This window comes from Oncorhynchus keta, chromosome 23 (assembly GCF_023373465.1).
Source record: "Oncorhynchus keta strain PuntledgeMale-10-30-2019 chromosome 23, Oket_V2, whole genome shotgun sequence".
NCBI lineage: Eukaryota > Metazoa > Chordata > Actinopteri > Salmoniformes > Salmonidae > Oncorhynchus > Oncorhynchus keta.
The window spans coordinates 40,178,136-40,200,507 of NC_068443.1; the positions used below are offsets into that span (position 1 = coordinate 40,178,136).

The 22,372-nt window shown below is 43.5% G+C and overlaps 3 protein-coding genes across 4 annotated transcripts in view; 1 reads left to right on the forward strand and 2 right to left on the reverse strand.

The window, feature by feature from the left end:
- LOC118402313 (low-density lipoprotein receptor-related protein 8-like) overlaps positions 1-5,108 on the forward strand; it is a 189,453-nt gene extending 184,345 nt beyond the window's left edge. For both annotated transcript variants that reach the window (XM_035800420.2, XM_052477208.1), the window contains one exon: positions 957-5,108. In XM_035800420.2, the coding sequence (XP_035656313.2) occupies positions 957-1,303 (347 nt within the window). In that variant the 3' untranslated portion in view covers positions 1,304-5,108. The remainder of the gene's footprint in view (positions 1-956) is intronic.
- LOC127911058 (uncharacterized) overlaps positions 1-22,372 on the reverse strand; it is a 441,684-nt gene that overhangs the window by 171,421 nt on the left and 247,891 nt on the right. The gene's annotated exons all lie outside the window — the stretch shown is intronic.
- The window catches only part of LOC118402314 (KN motif and ankyrin repeat domain-containing protein 1-like), a 29,763-nt gene continuing 14,041 nt past the window's right edge, over positions 6,651-22,372 (reverse strand). Inside the window, exons 2-10 of the mRNA XM_035800421.2 lie at positions 20,806-20,964; positions 18,998-20,614; positions 17,003-17,078; positions 16,414-16,779; positions 15,886-15,970; positions 11,858-12,077; positions 11,471-11,613; positions 9,277-9,477; positions 6,651-8,105 (exon numbers count right to left, since the gene is read on the reverse strand). Coding sequence (XP_035656314.1) covers positions 8,007-8,105; positions 9,277-9,477; positions 11,471-11,613; positions 11,858-12,077; positions 15,886-15,970; positions 16,414-16,779; positions 17,003-17,078; positions 18,998-20,614; positions 20,806-20,824 — 2,826 coding nt within the window. The 5' untranslated portion in view covers positions 20,825-20,964 and the 3' untranslated portion in view covers positions 6,651-8,006. The remainder of the gene's footprint in view (positions 8,106-9,276; positions 9,478-11,470; positions 11,614-11,857; positions 12,078-15,885; positions 15,971-16,413; positions 16,780-17,002; positions 17,079-18,997; positions 20,615-20,805; positions 20,965-22,372) is intronic.

Consider the following 22,372-nt stretch of genomic DNA (forward strand, 5'->3'; position numbering starts at 1 on the left):
TCAGTTTGGACCAGAGGGACCATGTCTAGAGACATGGCCACTCAGAAACCATTGTGTGTCTGTGTCTTGACATTCTGCCACTGCATATCCATTCATTTATTGTGTGTTGGGTGCGTTCCAACCAAAACAACCATGGTGGTTTGTTTGGATATATTATTGCAGGCAGTCAGAAAACACGCATTCCAAATGGAATAATACTGACTGAAACAGTGGGGGAGTACATGGATTTGTCCAATAAGAAACGCTTATTTCTTTTTTAACACAACCCTATGCTACTCTTCTTTTCTGGTGCGCTGACCGCATATTGAAGGCATTTGGGAAATGTCAGTCTCTCCTGCCCTTCTAATGACGGGCACACAGGTCAGCAGGGAATTAGCCAATCAGTCTAAATAACCCAGCAATTTTTGGGTTGCCCCTCTTCACCTGGCAACGCCTCTCCTCTGCATTAGGTATATAAATATAATATAAAGATTATATTGAAGTAGCAAATTAAGTCATGTTAGCTTCCAGACACACTTCTCGCTCAATACTTAAATGTATTAGTCAAATATACAACACCAAAAGATTATAGTAAATTCTTAGTTTTATGAGCTTGCTGGAAGCGTGCTGGACAGTTGTGGTTCCTGTTACAAACCGTATTCCACTGCCCAAAAGTCCAAATTCCCACTGTTTTTCATGAATACTGCCTCAAGCTCAGTTTTGCCAAGATCTCTCAGAAATTTCCCATCTGGCTTGGCTTGGGGTCACGGGTACACATACTCTAGTTGGCTCCAGAAGTTCTGTGACAACTATATGGCTACCTGCCGAAAAACCTATACTATACTATGCCTATTGCTATACTTCCACTCTGTGCCTGTCATCTCACGATGCTCATGGTCCGACAACATTAACACTCCTCCATCTTCCCCGTGTTCCCCCATCCCTTCCCCCTGCCACTGTGTGTTAAACGCATGCAGTTCCTATTGTTGCCACAGTGGTCTTCGGTCTGCTCTGCACTGGCGTCTACCTGGTTTGGCGGAACTATCGTGTAAACTCTACCAAGAGTATGAACTTTGACAACCCCGTTTACCGCAAGACCACAGGCGAGGGCGAAGAGGACGAGATTCACATCGGACGGACGGACAGTGGCATGAGCGGCCAGCACGGGCATCACCCGTACCCAGTTGGAGTGGGGTGTGGCGTAGTCGGCGGGGGCGGAAATACATGCCCTCAGTTTATCGCCCTACCATTGGGTGGCAGTATGCCCGACCCGGGGACTCACTGGTACACGGAGCAGCCTATGCTGTCCACTACGGCTAAGTGAGGTGGGAAAAGTGGGAGGATGGAGACTAGACTAAATGGCTGCTCAGGGGGTTCATTTTCAAGATGGCCGCTGCTCAGACGCACACACACACACACAGTACCAAGGTCAGGGTTCACTCACTGAGTCTGTTCAAGGGATGGACATATGATGTTCTCGTCACATCCAGCCATTCGGGACCATGCTGTGCCAATTCATCACACAAAATTGACAGTTTGACACTTTCTAAGGTTTATTTATGTTATGTCAGAGTTGGGGTTGGTTCGTTTTGAATTCCTGTCAATTCAGTTCTTGAATTCTCTTTGAATCAATTGAATTTAGATCACTGGACTTGAGTTGCAACTGAGTCGACACCAATTCTGGATGTTTTTCATCCACTTTTGATCAATTTCAGCAGTATTGAGCTGTGCTATCTGTCTCACGTTTAAGGCCGAGAGGAGTTCCAAGAGAGTCATTTTGCCCTTGACGTTATAAATCTATGCTCTCCATTTTTATATCTTTGGCGGATCCTCATTCTCTGGCTTTTTAGGGGGAGGTTTAAAATGAGGGCAGCACCTTAGTTGATGGGACAATCTGTATAGTTTTAAGCTATTCATTCAACACGTTTTATCGTTCACCTCACGATTACTAAAGATGTCATGGTGTTTTGTTATTCTGGTCAGGGCTTTTGTCTTGGAGTGGAGTGAAAGGCTTGAGAGAGGTGTGTGTGTGTGTGTGTGTGTGTGTGTGTGTGTGTGTGTGTGTGTGTGTGTGTGTGTGTGTGTGTGTGTGTGTGTGTGTGTGTGTGTGTGTGTGTGTGTGTGTGTGTGTGTGTGTGTGTGTGTGTGTGTGTGTGCACTTAGGTGTGTGTACCTACTCTCTACAGTTCTTCTTTGACGTTATCCTTATTGAACCTAAAAGGCTACAAGAGGGCAAGCAGGGCAAAGGGTCGTTGAGAAAGTTTTGTGGCAGCTTTGGGATCCAAAAGAAAGCGTAAGGCTTAGCGAGAGAAGCCTTTTTAGTAATTAACGGTAGGCTGGATTTTTAGGCCCAGTGAAGACGACAGTATCCGTGTTAAGGCTTTTGTGTGTGTCTACGACATGTCTCTAGACAATTAGGATGCGGCAAGTATTGCTGGTCAAATCTACATTTCATTTATACTCAGGCTGACTGTCTGTAGATCATCACTACGGTGAAAACAGTTCTACTTTGACCCTGCCACAGTGTCCATTGACACGAGTAGATAGAGCCAATGGCGCTACATAGCCATGACAATAAATTCCAAATGCCTGATTGACAGCTAGCTAGCTTGCATTAGCATACAGAATATATATATACATTTAATATTATGGACGACTGTATTTTTTGTAGAGGATATGTTAAGTTGAGTTATGGAGCACCCTTGTCTCTTTGCCGTTGGGAGTGAAGACTCCAAAGATTCTCAACAACAAAAAAATCCTGTTTAGCAATTGGTAGCCATCTTAATTCAACCTGTAATTAAAATGACTTTAGCTGAGCTGGCTATCTAGTCAATCTAATTCCAGACTAGGTGTGAGTATGAGAAATCAAACAAACAAATATTAATCTCTCCTCAGGAGAAAGGCAGCTTAGATAGAATGTAAGTCACTATCACGTGACAATATAATGCTCATGATGTCAACTTTGTGTTTATACAAACAAACCAAGTTTGTAAATATAATTTTCATGATATCACTGCAACAACATGTCAATAGATGGACTAAAAACCAGCCTTTAGGTATGATAATGAGAACAGAGTTGGCTAGAGCAGAATTAGCTAGCTAGAAGGCTAATGTTTAACTAGGCTAAAGCAGAACCAGATATGGCTAATGGCTACCAGGCTAATGTTTAACTAGGCTAAAGCAGAACCAGATATGGCTAATGGCTACCAGGCTAATGTTTAACTAGGCTAAAGCAGAACCAGATATGGCTAATGGCTACCAGGCTAATGCTTAGCTAACAGTTTGAGAAAAGCAATTAGAGGGTTGTTGTACTGAGGTGAATCGTTTAGGCTATAATTCTCCTCTCCTCTTTTTAGCTGTTTTCCATGGCCACAGGTGAATTTGTCATCTGTTATTGTTGATTTTATTTCCCCTTTATCTACTCTCTTTGTCAGTACAACACACACACAGAGTCACTCACCCTCAAGAGATCACACATATATTCTATTAGTATCCCCATTAGCTGTTGAGATAGCAGCAGCTACTATTCCTGGGGTCCACACAGAACATGAAGCATGATATAATACAGACCATTAATAGACAAGAACAGCTCAAGGGCAGAACTCCATAAATTGGACGGAACTACAGAAACATTCACTTGCACTAGGAAGATACTATTTACACACAGCATGCATACTCACTCGCCCTTCACAAACACAAGCATTACACTCACCCCAAAGACAGACACACACACACACACAACACACACACACCAGACACGTGAACACAAACATCCATGCCCCTGTCTTCATTCTTTGAGAAGATGTCAATGTGAGCTTTCATATAGGAGGCACTCAGTCAGTGGGAGGTCGACTGCTGACAAAAGGCCCCTGTCAGCTATTTTGGTGGCCGACATCACTGTGGCAGATTTTTTTGGGGTGCTTCCTAAATTGCACCCTATTCCCTTTATAGTACACTACTCTTTTTTTTCTCTCTTTTTTTTTATTACCAGGACCCATAGGGCTCTGGTCAAAAGTAGTGCACTATGTAGGGGAAAGGATGTCATTTGGGACACGGCCTTAAACAGTAATGAGGTTCAGTCAGGTTGGATTCTCCTGTCAGTAAACACAACTGTCTTTTGTACACCTCTCCTTTTGTCCTGTCCCGCACATTGGTGATCCGCTCAGAAAATAGAAATTTCTGAGTCCCCTCCATTGTAGTATTGTCGATCACGGTGATGGGATGAAATAGGATTTGGTAAGAGCCAGATTGAATAGGTGTGTGTAGTGGGGGTGGATATGTGTGTGTGCCTGTGTGTGTGCGAGTATTTGTGTTCATTTCACAGCCATATTGGAAACGTTTTGTACACTTTGTTGCCCAGCCCTCTCAGAATGCCGTGTGTGTGTGTGTGTGTGTGTGTGTGTGTGTGTGTGTGTGTGTGTGTGTGTGTGTGTGTGTGTGTGTGTGTGTGTGTGTGTGTGTGTGTGTGTGTGTGTGTGTGTGTGTGTGTGTGTGCGCGCGTGTGTGTGCGCATGTTTGTCAGAATGAGTGCATGTGAGTATGTATGTTTTTGGGACCGGAGTAGCTGCGAGGGTGTTTTTTGAAATCATGATTTGTAAATACATTTTCATATTGCAAACCAGTTTTTGATAAAGTATTATACAATTCTGTAAAAGAAAAATATGTACATAAGATTTTAGATAAGAATAAAGTGTTGATGACAGTATATTAATTTATTTGTATAAAAGAGCACTGCATTCCCTGATTGTACGAAATATGAATTATCCGCCCAAGTGTTTTGTGTTGTTACTTGGTCTTGCTTCAGTTGATAACCTTTTCTCTTTTCCAAAATGTGTACTTCTTTATCAGTACAAGTAATACAACGTGGTTCCTCCTCAATATCTTCCCGTATCTCATTGTTTCTCAACCCCGGCGTTTTATAATATGAACAATTGTTTTCTGGTGCCTTTTTTTGTTGTACTGCTGTTTTGCTGTGGGAGATGGGTTCTTTTCAAGCAACTTCTGTAACATGCAAATAAGAACATCTGTACCCAGAATTGACAAAAACGGTCTCGCTCACCTTTTGATTATTTCATGAAGTTGTTCTTAAATATCTATATATTGATATATAAAACTTTATTGCAAATCTCTTCCCGGTGTCTTTTTTTAAAAATCTCCCATCTCCTTCTCTTAATATTTGTATCTTCATATGTTTACAGACATCATTTCTGTCAAGAGCACCTATCGAGACACCCAAATACATTAGACTGACCAAGAATCTCTGGGACTTTTGGCACGGTCTTATGTGCACTGCGTCTGCACTGCGTCTGCACTGCGTCTGCACTGCGTCTGCACTGTAGTGCCTTCTGTTAAAATGGTGTAGCGGACGGAAGACACCCATTTCAGGTGTGTATTCAAGAGCAGGGAGTGAGAGCGGCCGCGAGCAAACCAAGTCACAGACTCCGCATCGTTGCCAACTAGCAAAAATTGTCTCATTCCACGAGGATGCTAACTTTTGAGGCAGCCATTTGACAGCCCGAAAAGTTAAAATCACCATTCATCTGCATAGTTCCTTTATGATCCCCATTTAAACAGGAAATCATGCAGGATGCATAGGGAGCCCAGTTGAACTTTGGGCCAGACAGGGATACGTCACAGATGTTGGTCCTCCAGACTAGAGCCCAGATGGACACCTTAAATCCGAGCCCCGTGAACACTGGTTGGGGATGAGGGAGAGGATGGAGCTCTTCATCCTACTGTGACAGTGATGCATCACACACACACACCAGATACCGTATGAATATAAATGACATGCAGTATGCCTCTCTTTATATTTATGTGGTTTTGCAGTTGTTGTTGGATTCCGTAACAGGGATGGAAGTGTGTGTGGTTGTGTGTTGGTGTGCTTGCATGCTTATGTGCGAGCGGGTGTGTGTGTGTGTGTGTGTGTGTGTGTGGCTGTAATAGATACAGTATATTGCTGACTCAGTCTCTTCTTTGTGTGATGGGGATGCAACACTGCAGGCGTGGGGTCAGTGTGACAGACAGCAACAGGCATCCTGGGGATCCCATGGGGAATTGTGGGGCTTTGCTGCCATGGCGATAAAGCCAACCACGTGCACACACACTCTCTCTTTCACTATCACACACACGGCCTCTATCTCAGTCTTATTCCTCACACACAATTTCCATCTCTCCATGCAGCCAAGCCTCACACATACATACACATACCAGCATAGAGAATGAGACCTACTGGTCCAGTACCAAGAATTCATATCATCTATTATGGCTGACAGGGCATTGTATTTCAAAGTGTAAGCGCAAGGTGGATTACTTTGAATGCTTGTATGATTATTATAATAGTAATGGATTGGAGCTTTTCGTAAATGCTAAAAGCATTTTGGCATTTCATGGGGGCGGACTCACCTTATCCAGATGCACTGCTACCAATGAGTAGCACTCACCAGAAAGAATTGTGTGTCATATTACAAAGGGATTGTATACCTCCTAATCCCGTACATACAGAATGTACGTGTCTGAATTGAAAGACATTCAGTCAGGACAGCATTCATTGCATGCATGCATGCATGCAGTTATAACAGAATCGAAAAGCGCCACCTGCTGGCCATTTATGTCATTACATAGACAGATTACAATGGATGTCATGTGTTTTGCCCCATATCAATACAAAATCATTGGCAAAAACATTTAATCAAAACTGTCATGTGTCAGCAATTTTGCTTAGCTTTAAGAGGAATGCATACAAAATGAGTAGAGAAATCCACTGTCTGGTTTGTCTATAATGGATTTTGATAATAAGGAAACAAACTTTACCAGTATAGCGCACTGATATTTGAAAATACATGCAACAATTTGCTGATAGTGGGAAACAGTTCAATCCAGACAAGCATCAATGTAAATGTACTGCCTATTTACTGTAATAATTATCTCTAGCTGAATGAAATGCCCAGAGGGTAGTGGTGCAGACCTGAATAGCAATTAGATTCGATTTCTCTGAGATTTCTATATTATCCAACACAGTTGCTCTCTTCCCTGTTGCACATGGTAGAGAGGGTGTAAGGCGTAGTCAAAATAATAGATATTAAAAATAGAAGCCCCACCGTACAATCACAGAATAAAGGCCATGTGAAAAGAGATGTAAAGGCGTTGACACACAGATAGAACATTGTCACTCCCCTCATGCCATACAGGGGATAACGACACTGAAACGTATACAGTACCAGCAGAGCAATCAACCCATCCACCCATTGGTGGTCCAGCATATACTGTAATAATGCATTTTCGAAAATAACACAGGGATAGACGACTCGAGGTCTCAAGGGCCGCAGTTTGGCTGTTTTTTAAACGTTTTTAAATCTCCCATTGTGGAACTCGGCTGATGAGTCCACTTTGCTATTTGCCCAGGTATGAATAGACACCTGGATCAATTTTAATAGGCAAGGACTAAAACCAGCAGACAATATCGCACTCCAAGTTTGGAGCAGTGCATCCCTGCCACAATAACACTTCCACTGGCACACAAGAGTCTTAAAATCAAATGTTTTCCTGTCCAGGAACAGGAAGTGGACAGAAGAGCTAACTCCAAGCATGGTTGGGAATAGTGAATGATATTGACCTCCCAACCTGAACCTTAGTGGCCCAAGACGGAGATGAGAAGAGAGACGGGCCACCTCCGAATCAGACGGGCAGAGGTGAGGGATCTTCGTCTGTGTCTGAAATGGCACTCTATTCCCTACTGTATAGTGAGTGCACTACTCTTGGCCAGAGCCTAGTACTTGAAGTCAGTGAGAAATGCTAACATGACATGCTGAGCTCAGTAAGTGGTGAGTGTTGGAGAAGTCAAGCGACAGCCAAAAGGCTACCAACACAGTTTTCTACCATAGCTTTTAGATGTACTTAGCTAGTTAGATTGTAGTCAAAAGTGCACTATATACAGTAGGGAATAAGTTGCCATTTAGGATTGGACATTCCTTGCACTGTGGCGTCTGTGTCTTTGACCTATCCACGGGAACAGGGGGGTCAAGGTCTCAGAGAGATGTCCCAGCATGTGTGTGGTGGGCCTGGATGAGGGCTGTGATGTCACCATAGGACCCCTGCTGGGCCACGAAGAGGGCCGTGCGACCACGCTGGAAGAGGAAGAGAGGAAAAGAGGCGGAAGAAAGCAGAGAAGGTCAACACTTGAGGTATGCGCGAAGGCAGTGTTTCCCAAACCTCTGCTCGAGTACCTCCATTTAAAAAAAATCTATTCAAGTACTAACAGAGCTGATTCAACTAATGAAGGGCTTGATGATCAGTTAACCAATTGAATCAGGTGTGCTCGTACTAGAATACATCAAATAAGTGGAATGGGTGGGGGTACTTGAGGAAAGGTTTGGCACACACTACTAAGGTATGTAACCATGCTAAACGACAGTGATATAGACAAAATGAGAGAGAATGGTAGAATGCACATTCCCGGGTGAATTAGAATTTATACAATTAATACTTTTGCATCTAGGATAGTGTCAATTCAAGGCAGGAGGCCCTTCATCGTGAGAGCTTTCCGCTCCTCTTTTTCGTGAGCTCAGCGTGACCGCCTGGCTAACGCTTTGCTAGCTCTCTGTGGATTAATGAAGCCTATTGTAGAGGCAAACCTCACTGGGCTACGACGAGCTAATCGCTGAGTCAAGGGATGCCCCCCAAATGGCACCCTATTTCCTATTTAGTCCACTACTTTTAACCAAGGCCCGTAGAGAATAGGGTTCCACTTGGGACACAACCAAGGTATTTGGGCTTTCAAATGCTTCAAATAGCCTAAGCTGCTCTTTCAGCAAAGGCGCTAATTCTAGTGAGAAAAGAGGGCTGACATCCTGTTCACATTGAATCTTATAATGGCAATACTTGGAGGCACTCTTATCCCCCCCCCCCAGGGGTGTATTTTGTATACTTGTCCACTAGGTGGCGTATGGTCTGGGTGTTAGATGTATTGCTTACTCCTGAAGTCGTGGTTAGTAACTGAGGGCCTGCTGGGGGTTGGGGGATTGTATGGGTGTGTGTGTGAGCATCCATATCTGTGTTTGTGTGTATGATAAAGTGCATAGCACTGTTAATCTGTTTCTCTTCCTGAGTTGTCCAACAGGCACAATGAGAGCCAGTGACATACTGCAGGCATAGACTTCCTGTTAGCACCAGATACCAGATCCTGACCTACTGCACAGGGCAAAACCTGTTTAAGATGCTACTACACACTATACGTGTAGTGTGTGCGTCTATGCACATGTGTTTGTGTATTCTCTAGTCTATTCATCCAACACTCACCTGGTCTGTGAGGCTGGTGTCACACTCGGCCTTCTCCAGCAGAAGCCAGGCGACGTGTGTGTGGCCCCTCTCACAGGCACACATGAGGGCCGTGGCCCCCTGGCGGTCCTGGACATTGGGGTCTGCCCCGCAGCGTAGCAGCAGACGCACCATCAGGCCCCGGCCATGTCTGACTGCTAGCATCAGAGCTGTCTGACCCCCCTGGAGGGAGAGAGATGGGGAAGAGGAATGAGGAGGGCCAAGCGGAGAATCATCTCAATATGCCGAGCTGAAACTGACTGGCCATAAGGAAGTTCCTGGTGGGATGGTTCATCTTTAGGCCAGTCTTATGAGAGAATATTTGACTGTGTGTTTAAAAGAGAGAGAGGAACAAAGTATGCAGGCTAGGCCTATGGTGGTCATGAAATGTTGTCTGCAGGTTATTGTTATACAAAAGACTTCCGGTCTCATGGTAATTGACCGTTTAATGAACATAAACACGTTTAGCGTCTCCAGGTCTCCCGCGCATACAAGCCGCTGATGCACGTCTTTGGAACATTTGACAAAGTTGAATGAATCCATTTACTATACACCATCACAATAAATCCACAATTTATTTTAGGCAGGACATTATGATGTGAAGAAAATGTATTTCAAAAGAACAGAAAATGAGTTGGCCTACTGTATTATATCTGGCTATGCGCCGTGCCATAGGCTGTAGGCTGGTTCATTTAGCAGACAAGATATGCTCCTAAGTCCCGTACCATTATTTTATATTATATGATTTTATAGTAAGAAGAATATAATTGATCTTAGCTGAATAAAATAGAAAGGATATATAATCCCATTCTGGAGAGAGTGCGCATATGATGTGGATATGTTTAGCCTAAAAGTGATTTGAAACGGGTCCTATAAAATTTGAAAAACAGATCCTATATGCTAGATTTTGAGTTATTTGGCAACTTTAGTTGGGTATGATGCAAACCTTAGAATGTCTTAGAAATCAAAACACACCTATGGGTATGCATAAACTCTTAATATGCATACGGGTGTTTTAAATGAATCATCACCTTAGAAAGCGCTGTCCATTTCGTTGTGTTTTGGCTTTGAAACAACATCCACAGCGACCATGTTTTCCACCCCGTTTCAGCCTGCTGCTAAACTTCTTTCTTAAAATTGATCATAGTGAGCTAAATTTTAAAAGCATGATACTGTTTTGATGATAATAGTCTTTGATGTGGTTTTTTGCATTTATGTCAGAGTGGGTAGAGGGACAGTAGAGCCCTGAGTACCAGGCCATTAGCGACCCGATGTCGTTAGCGAGTTGGGTACTACCAACGCATGTCCAGAGTGCAGAAGAGAAGATTAGCGTGATGGTCACGTGGAATTTTACTGCGGTCATGACTCATGACTACCGGAGTGGCAGTAATACAGCCACCGCAACAGCCCTAGGCGCGGCCCATGGGTCCGTTGAGACATGTTTTTGTGTAATTTGGTTTTTGATCAATCATGGAGAAGATTGACGCTCTCTCTGTATGTGAGAGGACAGTGGTCCAGGCAGCGGGAGAGAGCTCACGATAACCTCCAGTCTTCTGTAGCCATGCCAGAAACATAAGGGCATTCCTGCTCCAGTACCTTAGCCTGGTAAAACCAGACTGAATGCTGCTCTGGAACAATGGTGAGCACAGTGTTCATTCTGGTGTAACCAAGCTACCGGTTTCTCCCGCTGCTCTCAGTGGTACAGAGGTGATTCATCCTAACCCAGACCGCAAGCTGTAAAGGTCAACTCAATATCTCCTCTCTCCAAAGCAGAGCTATAAGCCTCTGTTTATCAAAAAGCCCTTTTACCCTCTCTGTGAGCAGAATGACAGACCACTGGCCCTTGGTGCGGATTCATATGGTTTATAGTTTATAGTCTGCGGCATGAAAATTGAAATCTATTATTATTCAAAACAAGTACTCACTGCACAGGTCCAATTTACTGTACATTACTTTGATGTTCCATAGCTATAACCATCATGGTAACTCTGTAACACCCACGGTGGATTGTTGGAGCCATTCTTGTCTATTGCTTTGTGTTATGGAACCGTTTGGACAACACACAGTTATACATTTGGAATACCAAGATACTTGATCGTATAGTACATTTATGTGCCATACAAGAGTGTTAGGAGGAAGTATGAGGTGTGTACTTGGCAGTTATAGAGGTAGTGACCTGGCTGGCTCGAGCGTTGACGTCCCCCAGCTCCATGAGCCTGCGGACCACCTCCATGTCCCCAGAGCCGTCCGGGGCCGTTAGGGAGGCCAGCATCACCGTTGTGTACCCTGCCTTGTTCTGGAGGTCCACCTCACACACACCTGTATGGGGAAGGACAAACACACACATATGGTGTATTGGAATGCTCAATACACAATGTCAACGTGTTAGATATGGAATCGTAAGTACAAATGTATAACCATTTAGATACACATAATTCCATACAATAAGTGTTTATACTCACTCACTCACTCACTCACTCACTCACTCACTCACTCACTCACTCACTGTCTTACCTTAGATTGCCCCATAGCTGTGTAATAACACACACACAGTGGTACCAACCTGTGTCCAGTAGCAGGCTGACGATGGGGTAGTTGGCATGGGATACGCTGTAGTGCAGCACTGTGTTGCCGTTGTCGTCCGCCATGTTAACAAGGAAGGGGAGGAGCGATGGCGTGGCCTTCCTCACCTCTCTGAGGTACACAGACACGGTATTGGCCAAGGAGTCCTCTTCAGCCGCCACCCGGAACCAATCTCGGAACAGCACCACCAAAGCCCGCCTCTGGGGAGCAAATTAATTTAGACCGTTTTTCTCCCCAAAAGGGAGGGTAAGCTAGTCCTATATCTGTATCTGAGGGCAACATTTATTCATAATGCTTGGATATTTCCAAGAGAAAATGCACATAGCAGAGTGAGAGTTTGAGGCCAATAGCACTAATGAAAGTGCCCGTGCTGACCACCCTACAACATAGCCTTAACAACATCCAGCATGCTTTATCTGACCTTCACTTACTACTCAATACCAACAAAATGATGTATGCTCTTCAACCGGAACCTACCTGCCCTCCTAACATTCTCACCCTGAACGGGTCTGAGCTGGAGTACTGTATGTCGACACTTATAAATATCTTGGTATATGGCTGGACTGATCACTCTCATTCCATACCCAACGTCACACACCTTAGGACTAAAGTTAAATCCAGAATTTGGTTTCCTCTACTTCAACAAAACATCCTTCACCCACACTGCCATGCGCATCCTTGTAAAAAATGACCTTCCTGCCAATCTTGGACAATGCAATGTACCATAGTTTACAGGCTTGCCCCCAAAACCTCCCTCAATAAACTAGACGCCATTTACCACACTGCCAACCGCTTTCCCACTGGGCACAGACATCAATTCAACGTCTATTCCACATTGGTTTAATTGAAATGACGTGGAAACAACATTGATTTAACCAGTGTGTGCCCAGTGGGTTGTTACCAGTCCCCCTTTCAACACTCATCTCTGTGACCTTTGCACCCTGGTCAACTGGCCCTCATTACATACAGTACATGACGCCAGACTCACTGCTACCAATTTATTTACAAGTCCCTCATAGGCAAGTCCCCCCTCTACCTCAGCTCACTCCTCAACATCTCCACTACCAATAGCATCCTGCGCTCTGGTACTGTAGATACAGTGCCTTGCAAAAGTATTCAGACCCCTTGGATTTCTGTTATAAAGTTGGATTAAAATGGACTTTAATTGTCTTTTTTGTCAACAATCTACACAAAAGACTCTGTAATGTCAAAGTGGAAGAAAAATGTTTTGAATTTATTTTTATGATTAATAAAATTCATTGCATACGTATTCAGCTGCCTGAGTCAGTACATGTTAGAAACACCTTTGGCAGCAATTACAGCTGTGAGTCTTCTTGGTAAAGTGTCTAAGAGCTTTGTGCAATTCTTCAAGCTCTGTCAAGATTTCGGGGATCATGGCTAGACAGCAATTTTCAAGTCTTGCCATATATTTCCATACAGATTTAAGTCAAACCTGTAACATGGCCACTCAGGAACATTCACTCTTTTCTTGGTAGGCAACTCCAACGTAGTTTTGGCCTTGTGTTGTGGGTTATTGTCCCGCTGAAAGGGGAATTCCTCTCCCAATGTCTGGTGTAAGGCATACTGAAGCAGGTTTTCCTTAAGGATATAGCCTGTGCTTGGCTCCATTCAGTTTATTTTCATACTGGAAAACTCCAGCATTTGCCAATGTCAAGCATACCACAATGCTTTAAAATAAGGAGGCAATTACTCCGCTATGTGTTGTATTCGATTTGCCCGAAACAAGGCTTTGCATTTAGTCCAAAAAGTGTATTCCTTTGCTGTGTTTTTTTTGTTGCAGTATTACTTCAGTGCCTTATTGCATACAAGATGCATGTTTTGGAATATTTTTATTCTGTATATTTGTATTGTTATTTTCACTCTGTAATTTAGGCAATTATTGTGAAGTCACTAACAATGTTTTTGATCCATCCTTAGTTTTCTCCCATCACAACCATTCAACTCTGTAGCTGTTCTAAAATCACCAATGGCCTCATGGTAACATCCCTAAGCAGTTTCATTCCTTACCTGCAGCTCAGTTCAGAAGGACGACTCTATCTTTGATGTGTCTGGGTGGTTTAATAGATATTCCACAGCATAATTATTATTGGCACATTTTTACTCCTGAAATAATTTAGGCTTGGCTAAACAAAGGCTAAATACACTGAACAAAAATATAAATTCAACAAAGATGTTACTATTGTTACAGTTCATATAAGGAAATCAGTTAGTTGAAATAAATGCATTAAGCCCTAATATATGGATTTCACATGACTGGAAATACAGATATGCATCTGTTGGTCACAGAGACCTTAAAAAAACAGTCAGTATCAGGTGTGAACACACCATTTGCCTCATGCAGCGCCACACTTCTCCTTCACATAGAGTTAATCAGGCTGTTGATTGTGGCCTGGGGAGTGTTGTCCCACTCCTCTTCAACGGCTTTGCAAAGTTGCTGGATATTGGCGGGAACTGGAACACACTATCGTACACATCGATCCAGAGCATCCTAAACATGCTCAATGGGTGACATGTCTGGTGAATATGCAGGCCATGGAAGAACTGGGACATTTTCAGCTTCTAGGAATTGTGTACAGATCCTTGCGACATGGGGCTGTGTAATATCATGCTGAAACATGAGGTGATGGTGGTGGATGAATGGCTCGACAATGGGCTTCAGGATATCGTCACTGTGTCTCTGTGTATTCAAACTGCCATCGATAAAATGTAATTGTGTTGTGTTGTCCGTAGCGTATGCTTGCCCATTAAGTCTGCTGTGTTGCCTTGGACTTTTCATACCATAACCCCACCACCACTATGGGGCACTCTGTTCACAACGTTAACATCAGCAAACCGCTCACCCAAACGACGCCATACATGTGGTCTGCGGTTGTGAGGCCAGTTGGACTTACTGCCAAATTTGGCAAAGAGACATGGGAGGCAGCTTATGGTAGAGAAATGAACATTACATTCTCTGGTGGACATTCCTGCAGTCAGCATGCCAATTGCACACGCCCTCAAACCTTGAGACATCTGTGGCATTGTTGAGTGGCATTGTATTGTTCCCCACACAAGGTGCACCTGTGTAATGATCAGCCTCTTGCTATGCCACACCTGTCAGGTGGATGAATTATCATGGCAAAGGAGAAATGCTCACTAACAGGGATGAAAACAAATTTGCGCAAAACATTTGAGAGAAATAAGCTTTTTGCGTGTATGGAACATTTCTGGGATCTTTTATTTCAGCTCATGAAACATGGGACCAACACTTTACATGTTGCATTTATATTTTTGTTCAGTGCAACAACTATATTTTTTGTTAGAATTTCTCTTCCACTTTGACGTTAGTATTTTGTGTAGATTCTTTACGAAAAAGAAATACTATTAAATCCATTTGAATCCACTTTGTAAACACAATTAAATGTGGCACTGTATATCACACAGGTCATTCCCAAATCCCGCACATCCTTTAGCCGTCATTCCTTCCATTTTTCCCGCCGCCAATGACTGGAACGAGCTGCAAAAACGACCCTCAATCCATGACACATTCATCCCACCACACTCCTTCAAAAACATATGAACTGAGCTGCTATCGGATCAATGTACCTGCTGATCATTAAAGTCTGCTGTGTTGCCTTGGACATTTCTGCTCCCACTGTGAATATTTCTTACCTTTCCTCGGTATACTGTGTTTTTATTTATTTGTTGTGTTATTTTGTGTAGTCCTGTTCACTGTTGCGATGTTATTGCCTCTTGGCCAGGTCACTATTGTAAATGAGAATTGGTTCTCAATTGACTTATCTGGTTAAATAAGAGAAAGAAAGGAGGTGCATAACTATCCTCTTCCGTTCAAGAAATGAAAAGGGATGCGGACACATTGTGCTCACCTTTTAAGACACTGTTCGGTAGTGCCTCGTCTACCTCAACAGATATTCACAGAAGCTTTCGAATAACACTTGTGTAATTAAGTTGTGCCTATGTTTAAGTGTATTGCTGTACCATGCGTACCATTTCATCATTGGGGTTATCCATGTTGTCCATGTGATCTTTGAGGAAATTACACGCTGCTATGAACTCTCCATCTACAGTGTCCCTATGAGGAAAGACAATCATTAGTCCCATGAGTTGGATTGCCAGCAATATACATATACTCTCACTAACATCAATAAATTATAATAAATATTGCGGTTTTTTTTACAGTCTGAAAAAAAAATGGTCACTCTTCAAAATATGACAATTGCTAAATAAATATGTCCAAATGCTAACTGGGGCTGCAGGGTAGCCTAGTGGTTAGAGTGTTGGACTAGTAACCGTAGGTTGCAAGTTCAAACCCCTGAGCTGACAAGGTACAAATCTGTTGTTCTGCCCCTGAACAGGCACTTAACCCACTGTTCCTAGGCCGTCATTGAATATAAGAATTTGTTCTTAACTGACTTGCCTAGTTAAATAAAGGTACAATTTTAAAAACTGGCAAATCCTCAAATTGTATAATTCATGAACAAAATAATATATAAATATATTTTCAGTTCTCTTCACCTGTCTTTCAGTTCATGTTTGGAATCTCTGTTTGGGTCTGGTTCTGCCTCCATAGGTTCCTCTTTGTTGGTGTCTATCTTGGCCTGTTTTTCTGGTTCTCCAGCTTTCAGATTTTCACCACTATCTGTATGTGAGTCTGGTTGTACATCATATTGAGTAGTCTGGTCCATTGGATCGGTTCCTTCCATCATCTCTTGACTTGGGTCTCCCTCTTTCTGGTCTCCATGGTTGGAACCACTGTGTTCTGCAGGTTTCTCTACCATCTCCCCAGGGTGGAGTTGTCCTTCTGGCTGTTGCTGTAGGTCGGAGATGTCCACATTCTCATGGCTCTTACTGTCCAAATCCTCATTTGGTGTCGTTTCAAAGCTAAACACATATGTAAAAAATATTCAGACACTACAGTGTCATTATGAACCAATGTGCTTTGCCCATTATAGCCATCATGATGGTTTTTATACTGTAGCTGAACGCAGACAGTACAAAATTAGTGTTGCTGCACAGGGTTAGCCATAAGTTGGTCATAAATTCAAAGGGCGATGCTCAAGTTAGTTATTTGTCAACAATAAACAGCAGGAGCCTTGTGTCTTACCCGCTGTTCACACCCGTAAAGTGGAGGTTCTTTGACATCTGAGCACCGCCATTTCTCCTCATGATAGATTTCGGGGCTAAGAGAGAAAAAGACGAGGACGATTGTATTTTAAGGCCGGAGCTGTTAAATCACACGCTCCCACTTTGAATACGAAAACAGCTGAACAACCACAACAACCACAACTGAAGGCTAAATGAACCCTTTATGAAAAGCTACAGAAGTGTAGATGCTTTGCTAAGTGGGACCAACCCCAGTATAAGAGGACGATGAGGAGGCCAACAAGACATAGACAATGAGATAGAAAGTCTGTAGACATACTCCATTTGACATGGTTGGTAGCCTAATCACAATGGGAGGCATTGATAACGATCAATGCAAGTGAAACTCTAGTCAAAAACTATCTGTTGCTATTAGTTGTTTCATCTTTTGAAAAATATTGTTTTTGAGTGGAGTTTTTTTTTCTTCGGGTTGGATGATAACTATATATAAACTGCATTTCGGTTCATTTCCCTGCTTTAATGAAACAAATGGGTCTGGTGAGTTCTTTCCATAGCAGCTTCGAATTGTTCTTTGCATGAGAACGAAATAGTTTCCCTGTAATTATGACAAACTGCTCTCATTTTAGAAGAAATGGGAAGTACTGGTGCTGGTTCAGTCTCCTAGGACTGAGTCAGGGCATTCCAGTATGGCAAAAAATGAAAATCCTTAAGTACAAACAGTAAGAGTTACAGTCATCAATAAAAAAACAACTATCATGCATAAAGCCAGACTAACGACAACCATCAATTTACACTGCATAGCAAAATTTGGGCCTCAATTTGAGAAAGGAAAATAAAGTTGTCTGAAAGTGGTCTCTTTTAAATTGGCAATGGAATTTGCGCACTGTGAATTTCCGCCATTGACTCGCATATCGGACCTGGTCTTTCAGGATAGATGGAGAAATAGCTCAAAGCTATGAGTGAAATGTGCTGACATGACGTGAATGGGGAAAAACAAAAACACTGGGATTGGATTGCGTTACGGTTAGACTCATTCCAATGAGTTGGAATATATATATATATATATATATATATATCTAATAACTTATGAAAGACAGAAAAGAGCCCTGTACTATAAAAGAAACATTGGAAAAAAATCTGAGCGCCAGTAACTAGGTTTCCATCCAAATGGCAACAGATTTTCTTGCGAATATTTTTCTTTTTTAAATGCGTAAAGAAAGTATGCAAATTTTCCCACCAGTGATGTGTTTCCAACAAACGGACTTGTTGTGGATAAAAAATAATTGCGTGATGACGTGGTACACACACAATTGTTTTTTTTTTTCACTTACGTTTTCATGTTTCCGTAACATTTTCAACTATAACCCAGATTTTTGTCACAAAAACTTTTGTGTTAAATAGCAAATGTGCCTACTATGGTCTTGGCACGTGCGCTCTAGCCAACAGCTAGTCTGTGCGGGTAGCCTAGTATACATGATGAGAGCATCATGGATAGCCTAATATTTGTTTTTGTCAAACGGCAGTCAAGCATCTATCATGTCACTAGATAGAATAAGAACCTAGATATTTATTGGAAAGGAGCATCAAGATCAAGATCATCATACGTTATTTAATTTCCTCTGTAGCCTAATAAACTGAATGGTTTCCTGCTTCGTAGTTGGGGACCACACACATTGCACATGAAGGCGTTTCCAACGCCATTTCTCGCATAATTGATTTTACCGACACAAAAAGATGTGTCGAATGAAGAAATGATCTGTCGGCATTTACATTTCTGTGACAAAACGTACTGTTTCCATCACAGCGGTCGTGATTTTTGTTGTTAGTGCGATATGATTTTACTCGCATAAAAACTGTGGATGGAAACATCGTTAATGTAGACTGTACATTATTGTCCAGGCTTTTCCTGGACTAGGAACGCACTTTCAATGGAGATTCTCCATTGAGCATGCTCGTTCTGGAAATCAACCCAAAGTTCTGTGACGATAAACCATACCTCCTTGAAAAGCCTCTCCGTCACTGGATCCATTGTTGTAGTAAGAGGAAAGAGTATGAACCAGACTCATCATCTCCTCCTGTAGCGAATTGACCTTGGGGTCTGGGTGCTCCAGGGCCTTGCCCCCCTCTGTTGCTGTCCCCCCACACAGACACCCCCACTGCTGTTCCAGGAGAACCTGGATCCTCTTCACGTGGAGGGCTGCCAAAGGTTGCTCCATGCCACCTGGGGAGGCTTCTTTCTGCGGCATGTGCTCCGTGGTTAGTGCCAGGCCTGATTCTCTGTCAAAGCGATGGGGCACCATTTCTGAATTGTGTTGGCCAGCTTGGGCCTCCATCATGGAAGAGCTAGCTGAAACCCAAATGTGATGATCTCCAAGGCCCTCGATCTGAGAGCCAGAGTTTTGTCTATTTCTTCCGATGGCCACTGCATTGGTCGACAAAGATTCTCCTTCATTAAACATTTCTCGACTGGACGCACCATGCGTAATTGCTAAAGACCACCTAGAATTATTATCGATCTCTTCATCATCTTGGTCCACTGGGACTCTCTCCGCTCTCACCCAGCCCTCAGTGTTTCTGGTGAGCTGCTTCATCCTCAATTCCTTCCTCCGGCCCTCCTCCTGCTGTTCTCTCAGCAGCAAGGTGGCGTTCTGGAGGTCCAAGCTGCTCTCATGAAGCCTTTGCTCCAGTATGGCCACTTTGGCTTGCAGGGATGTCACTGTAAGAAGCTCGTCTAGGTCTGTGCTCGTCCTCCATTCGTGTGTCTGGTTAGAGTCGTCATCGGTGACATCGTTGTTGTGGGTGAAGAGATTACTTTCTTTCCTGGGTCTTTTGAGATCAGAGGTCGCATAAGAGGGGTTTTTGGCCCCGTTGACCAAGGTTTGGGATCTGGGTCGGGGATTCAGTCCGAGACGGAACCTCTCCCTCTCCTCCTGCAGGATGCAGATCTGTGCCTTGAGCTCCGGGATTACCCGGACCTCCTCCTCCAGCTCGCCAACGCGCTCCAGGGCTTCGGTGAGGCGGCGGAGGGTTCCAGAAAAGTCCTGGTTTGACCGAAAGTCAGATGAGCAGTCCAGGGAGTAGAAGCTGTCTTCTGTGGACATGTCCCTTCCTCCGAGACGGTCTCTGGAGCTTCGGAGACTGGCCGGGTTTTCAGTTGACTCGGAATCTTTCCTCAGCAGAACGGTGAGAGGTAGGCTGGAGGCCCGCAGGAGATTTGGCCTGATGTGCTCCCCCAAGGGCTGCTCATCAAAGGCTCGGATACTGGCCTCCATCTCAGCCATAGACTTATACCTTCCAGAGGAGGCTGACGACCTGCCATCATAAGCCCAGGAGCCATAGTGGGGGTCGGCTAGGCGAGACCTGGGGGCCAGAGCTCCAGTGGAGCCCCAGGGGGTAGGCCGATAGCCAAGCCCAGAGAGGTTGAGGTGTCTGGGGAGTGTGCTGGGCCTCTGCCCCCTGCTCCGGCGCTGGATGGGGACCCTCTTTATGGTGTGGCCCTTCTCGATGTCGTCAACGTACTTGAGGAAGTCCAGGTCCAGGTGGAAGCCATAGGGCGTCTCCACCGAGTACAGAGGAGGCTTCCCCTTATTCTCTGGGGCTTTGGGCCCATTTCCTAAAAGAGTAATAGCAGTGTTTCAATACTTGTTGCCATAGTATTGACACATAATAAGCACTATAGTATGTGGATCATACCATAAACCATATATTTAGGAATAATCTAACTTACAGTTATAGATAACCAACAATAAAAAAAACATTGACAATTTTTGTTGATACATTTCATATGTTTTTAAAGGCTGTTACCATTTTGCTTGTCCATCATTTGCAGGCTTCAGCTGTGAGCATTGTTTGTTGGCACATTATCTGGTTGGTAGTCTGAGTGCCAGTCTGAGTGTGTCTTCCCTCTTGCCAACTTCTACAGGTGTTGTGACTCTGTTCTTGTGGTGTAAATCAGGTGATTGCCTGGCAAGAGAGTGAAAACGGGACAAAGGAAGAGGTGAGAAATTGCTGATCAAAAAAGTCATTTTTGTACCTTAAGCATGTTAACCACAATTCATTTCTCCATGATTCAAAATAGGGAGATCACATCTAAGATCACATCTGAGTCGGAATAACTAGAACTCTTTAAAGAAAAGAAAGACTTGCAGTTTAAACTGAATTCAAATTATACTGGTGGGAGCAGTGTGCAGGTCTTTTAAAAAAAAGGTATCCATGATTAAATGGATATTATTAACTGGGTAGTTCGGGACCTGGATGCTGATTGGCTGTAGCAGCATTCCAGCCGTGTGTATATCAGACAGTGTACCATGGGTATGACACAAAAATACTTGTATACTGTTCTAGTTATGTTAGTAACCGATTTATAATAGCAATAAGGCACCTTGGGAGTTTGAGTATATGGCCAATATACCACTTTGCGTCATGCCGATGAACAGCCCTTAGCCGTGGTATATTTAAAGCTATGGAAATTACACACAATAATTGCTAATTACAAATGTAGTTATTACATAACCTTCTGTGACCTTCCAATACATAATTATTGCATTATGGCCCTACTGGTAGACTTGTGCTTAGGTTCTAGTATTTCCAAATGAAAAATCGCCCTCGGGTTTCGAGTAGACAGCTTATTATGAACTTGTGGCACAACAAGCCTTCACTTTCATCTCATTCATATATTATTTCTCTTTCTCTCTCACTTACACATCAGTGTGAACCCTCCCGGCTTGCATACAACAGCGGTAGACCTGATGTTCTCTTGATTATAGCCCTTATTCCAAATACAGATCTCAAAATAACTCCGAGACTGTTGAGTCCAGTAGCCATGGAACCCAATACACTCCTACATATAAAAATAAATACAGACAGCCATTGTTCTGACTCATTTCTCTTCTACTCTCTTTGGCCTCCCACTTTTCTCCCAGTGCTTTCTCTCAAGTTTTTCTCTCAAGTTTATCCCCTCTCTTCTCCTCTTTCACTATCTTTCCTTATTCTACCTTCTCCCTCCTTATCCAACCTTCTCCCTCCTTATCCATCCTTCTACCTCATTATCCTACATGTCTCCCTCCTTATCCTAACCGTCTCCCTCCTTATTCTACCTTCTCCCTCCTTATCCTACCCCCTTGCCTCATCTCTCCCCATCTCTTATTTGACTTCTTCTCTTTCCTGACCATCCATATATATCCCTCTCGCTCTTCTTTTACTCTCTTCCCAAGCTTCCCCTTCCTCCCTCCCTCTCTCTGTCTGTCTTCCCCTCTCAAACCCTTAACCCCCACCCTCTCTCTGTCTGTCCTCCCCCATCTCCCCCTCTCAAACCCTAACCCCCTCCCTCTCGCTCCTGACCACCAGGCTCAGTGATTGCTAGACTCTCTGG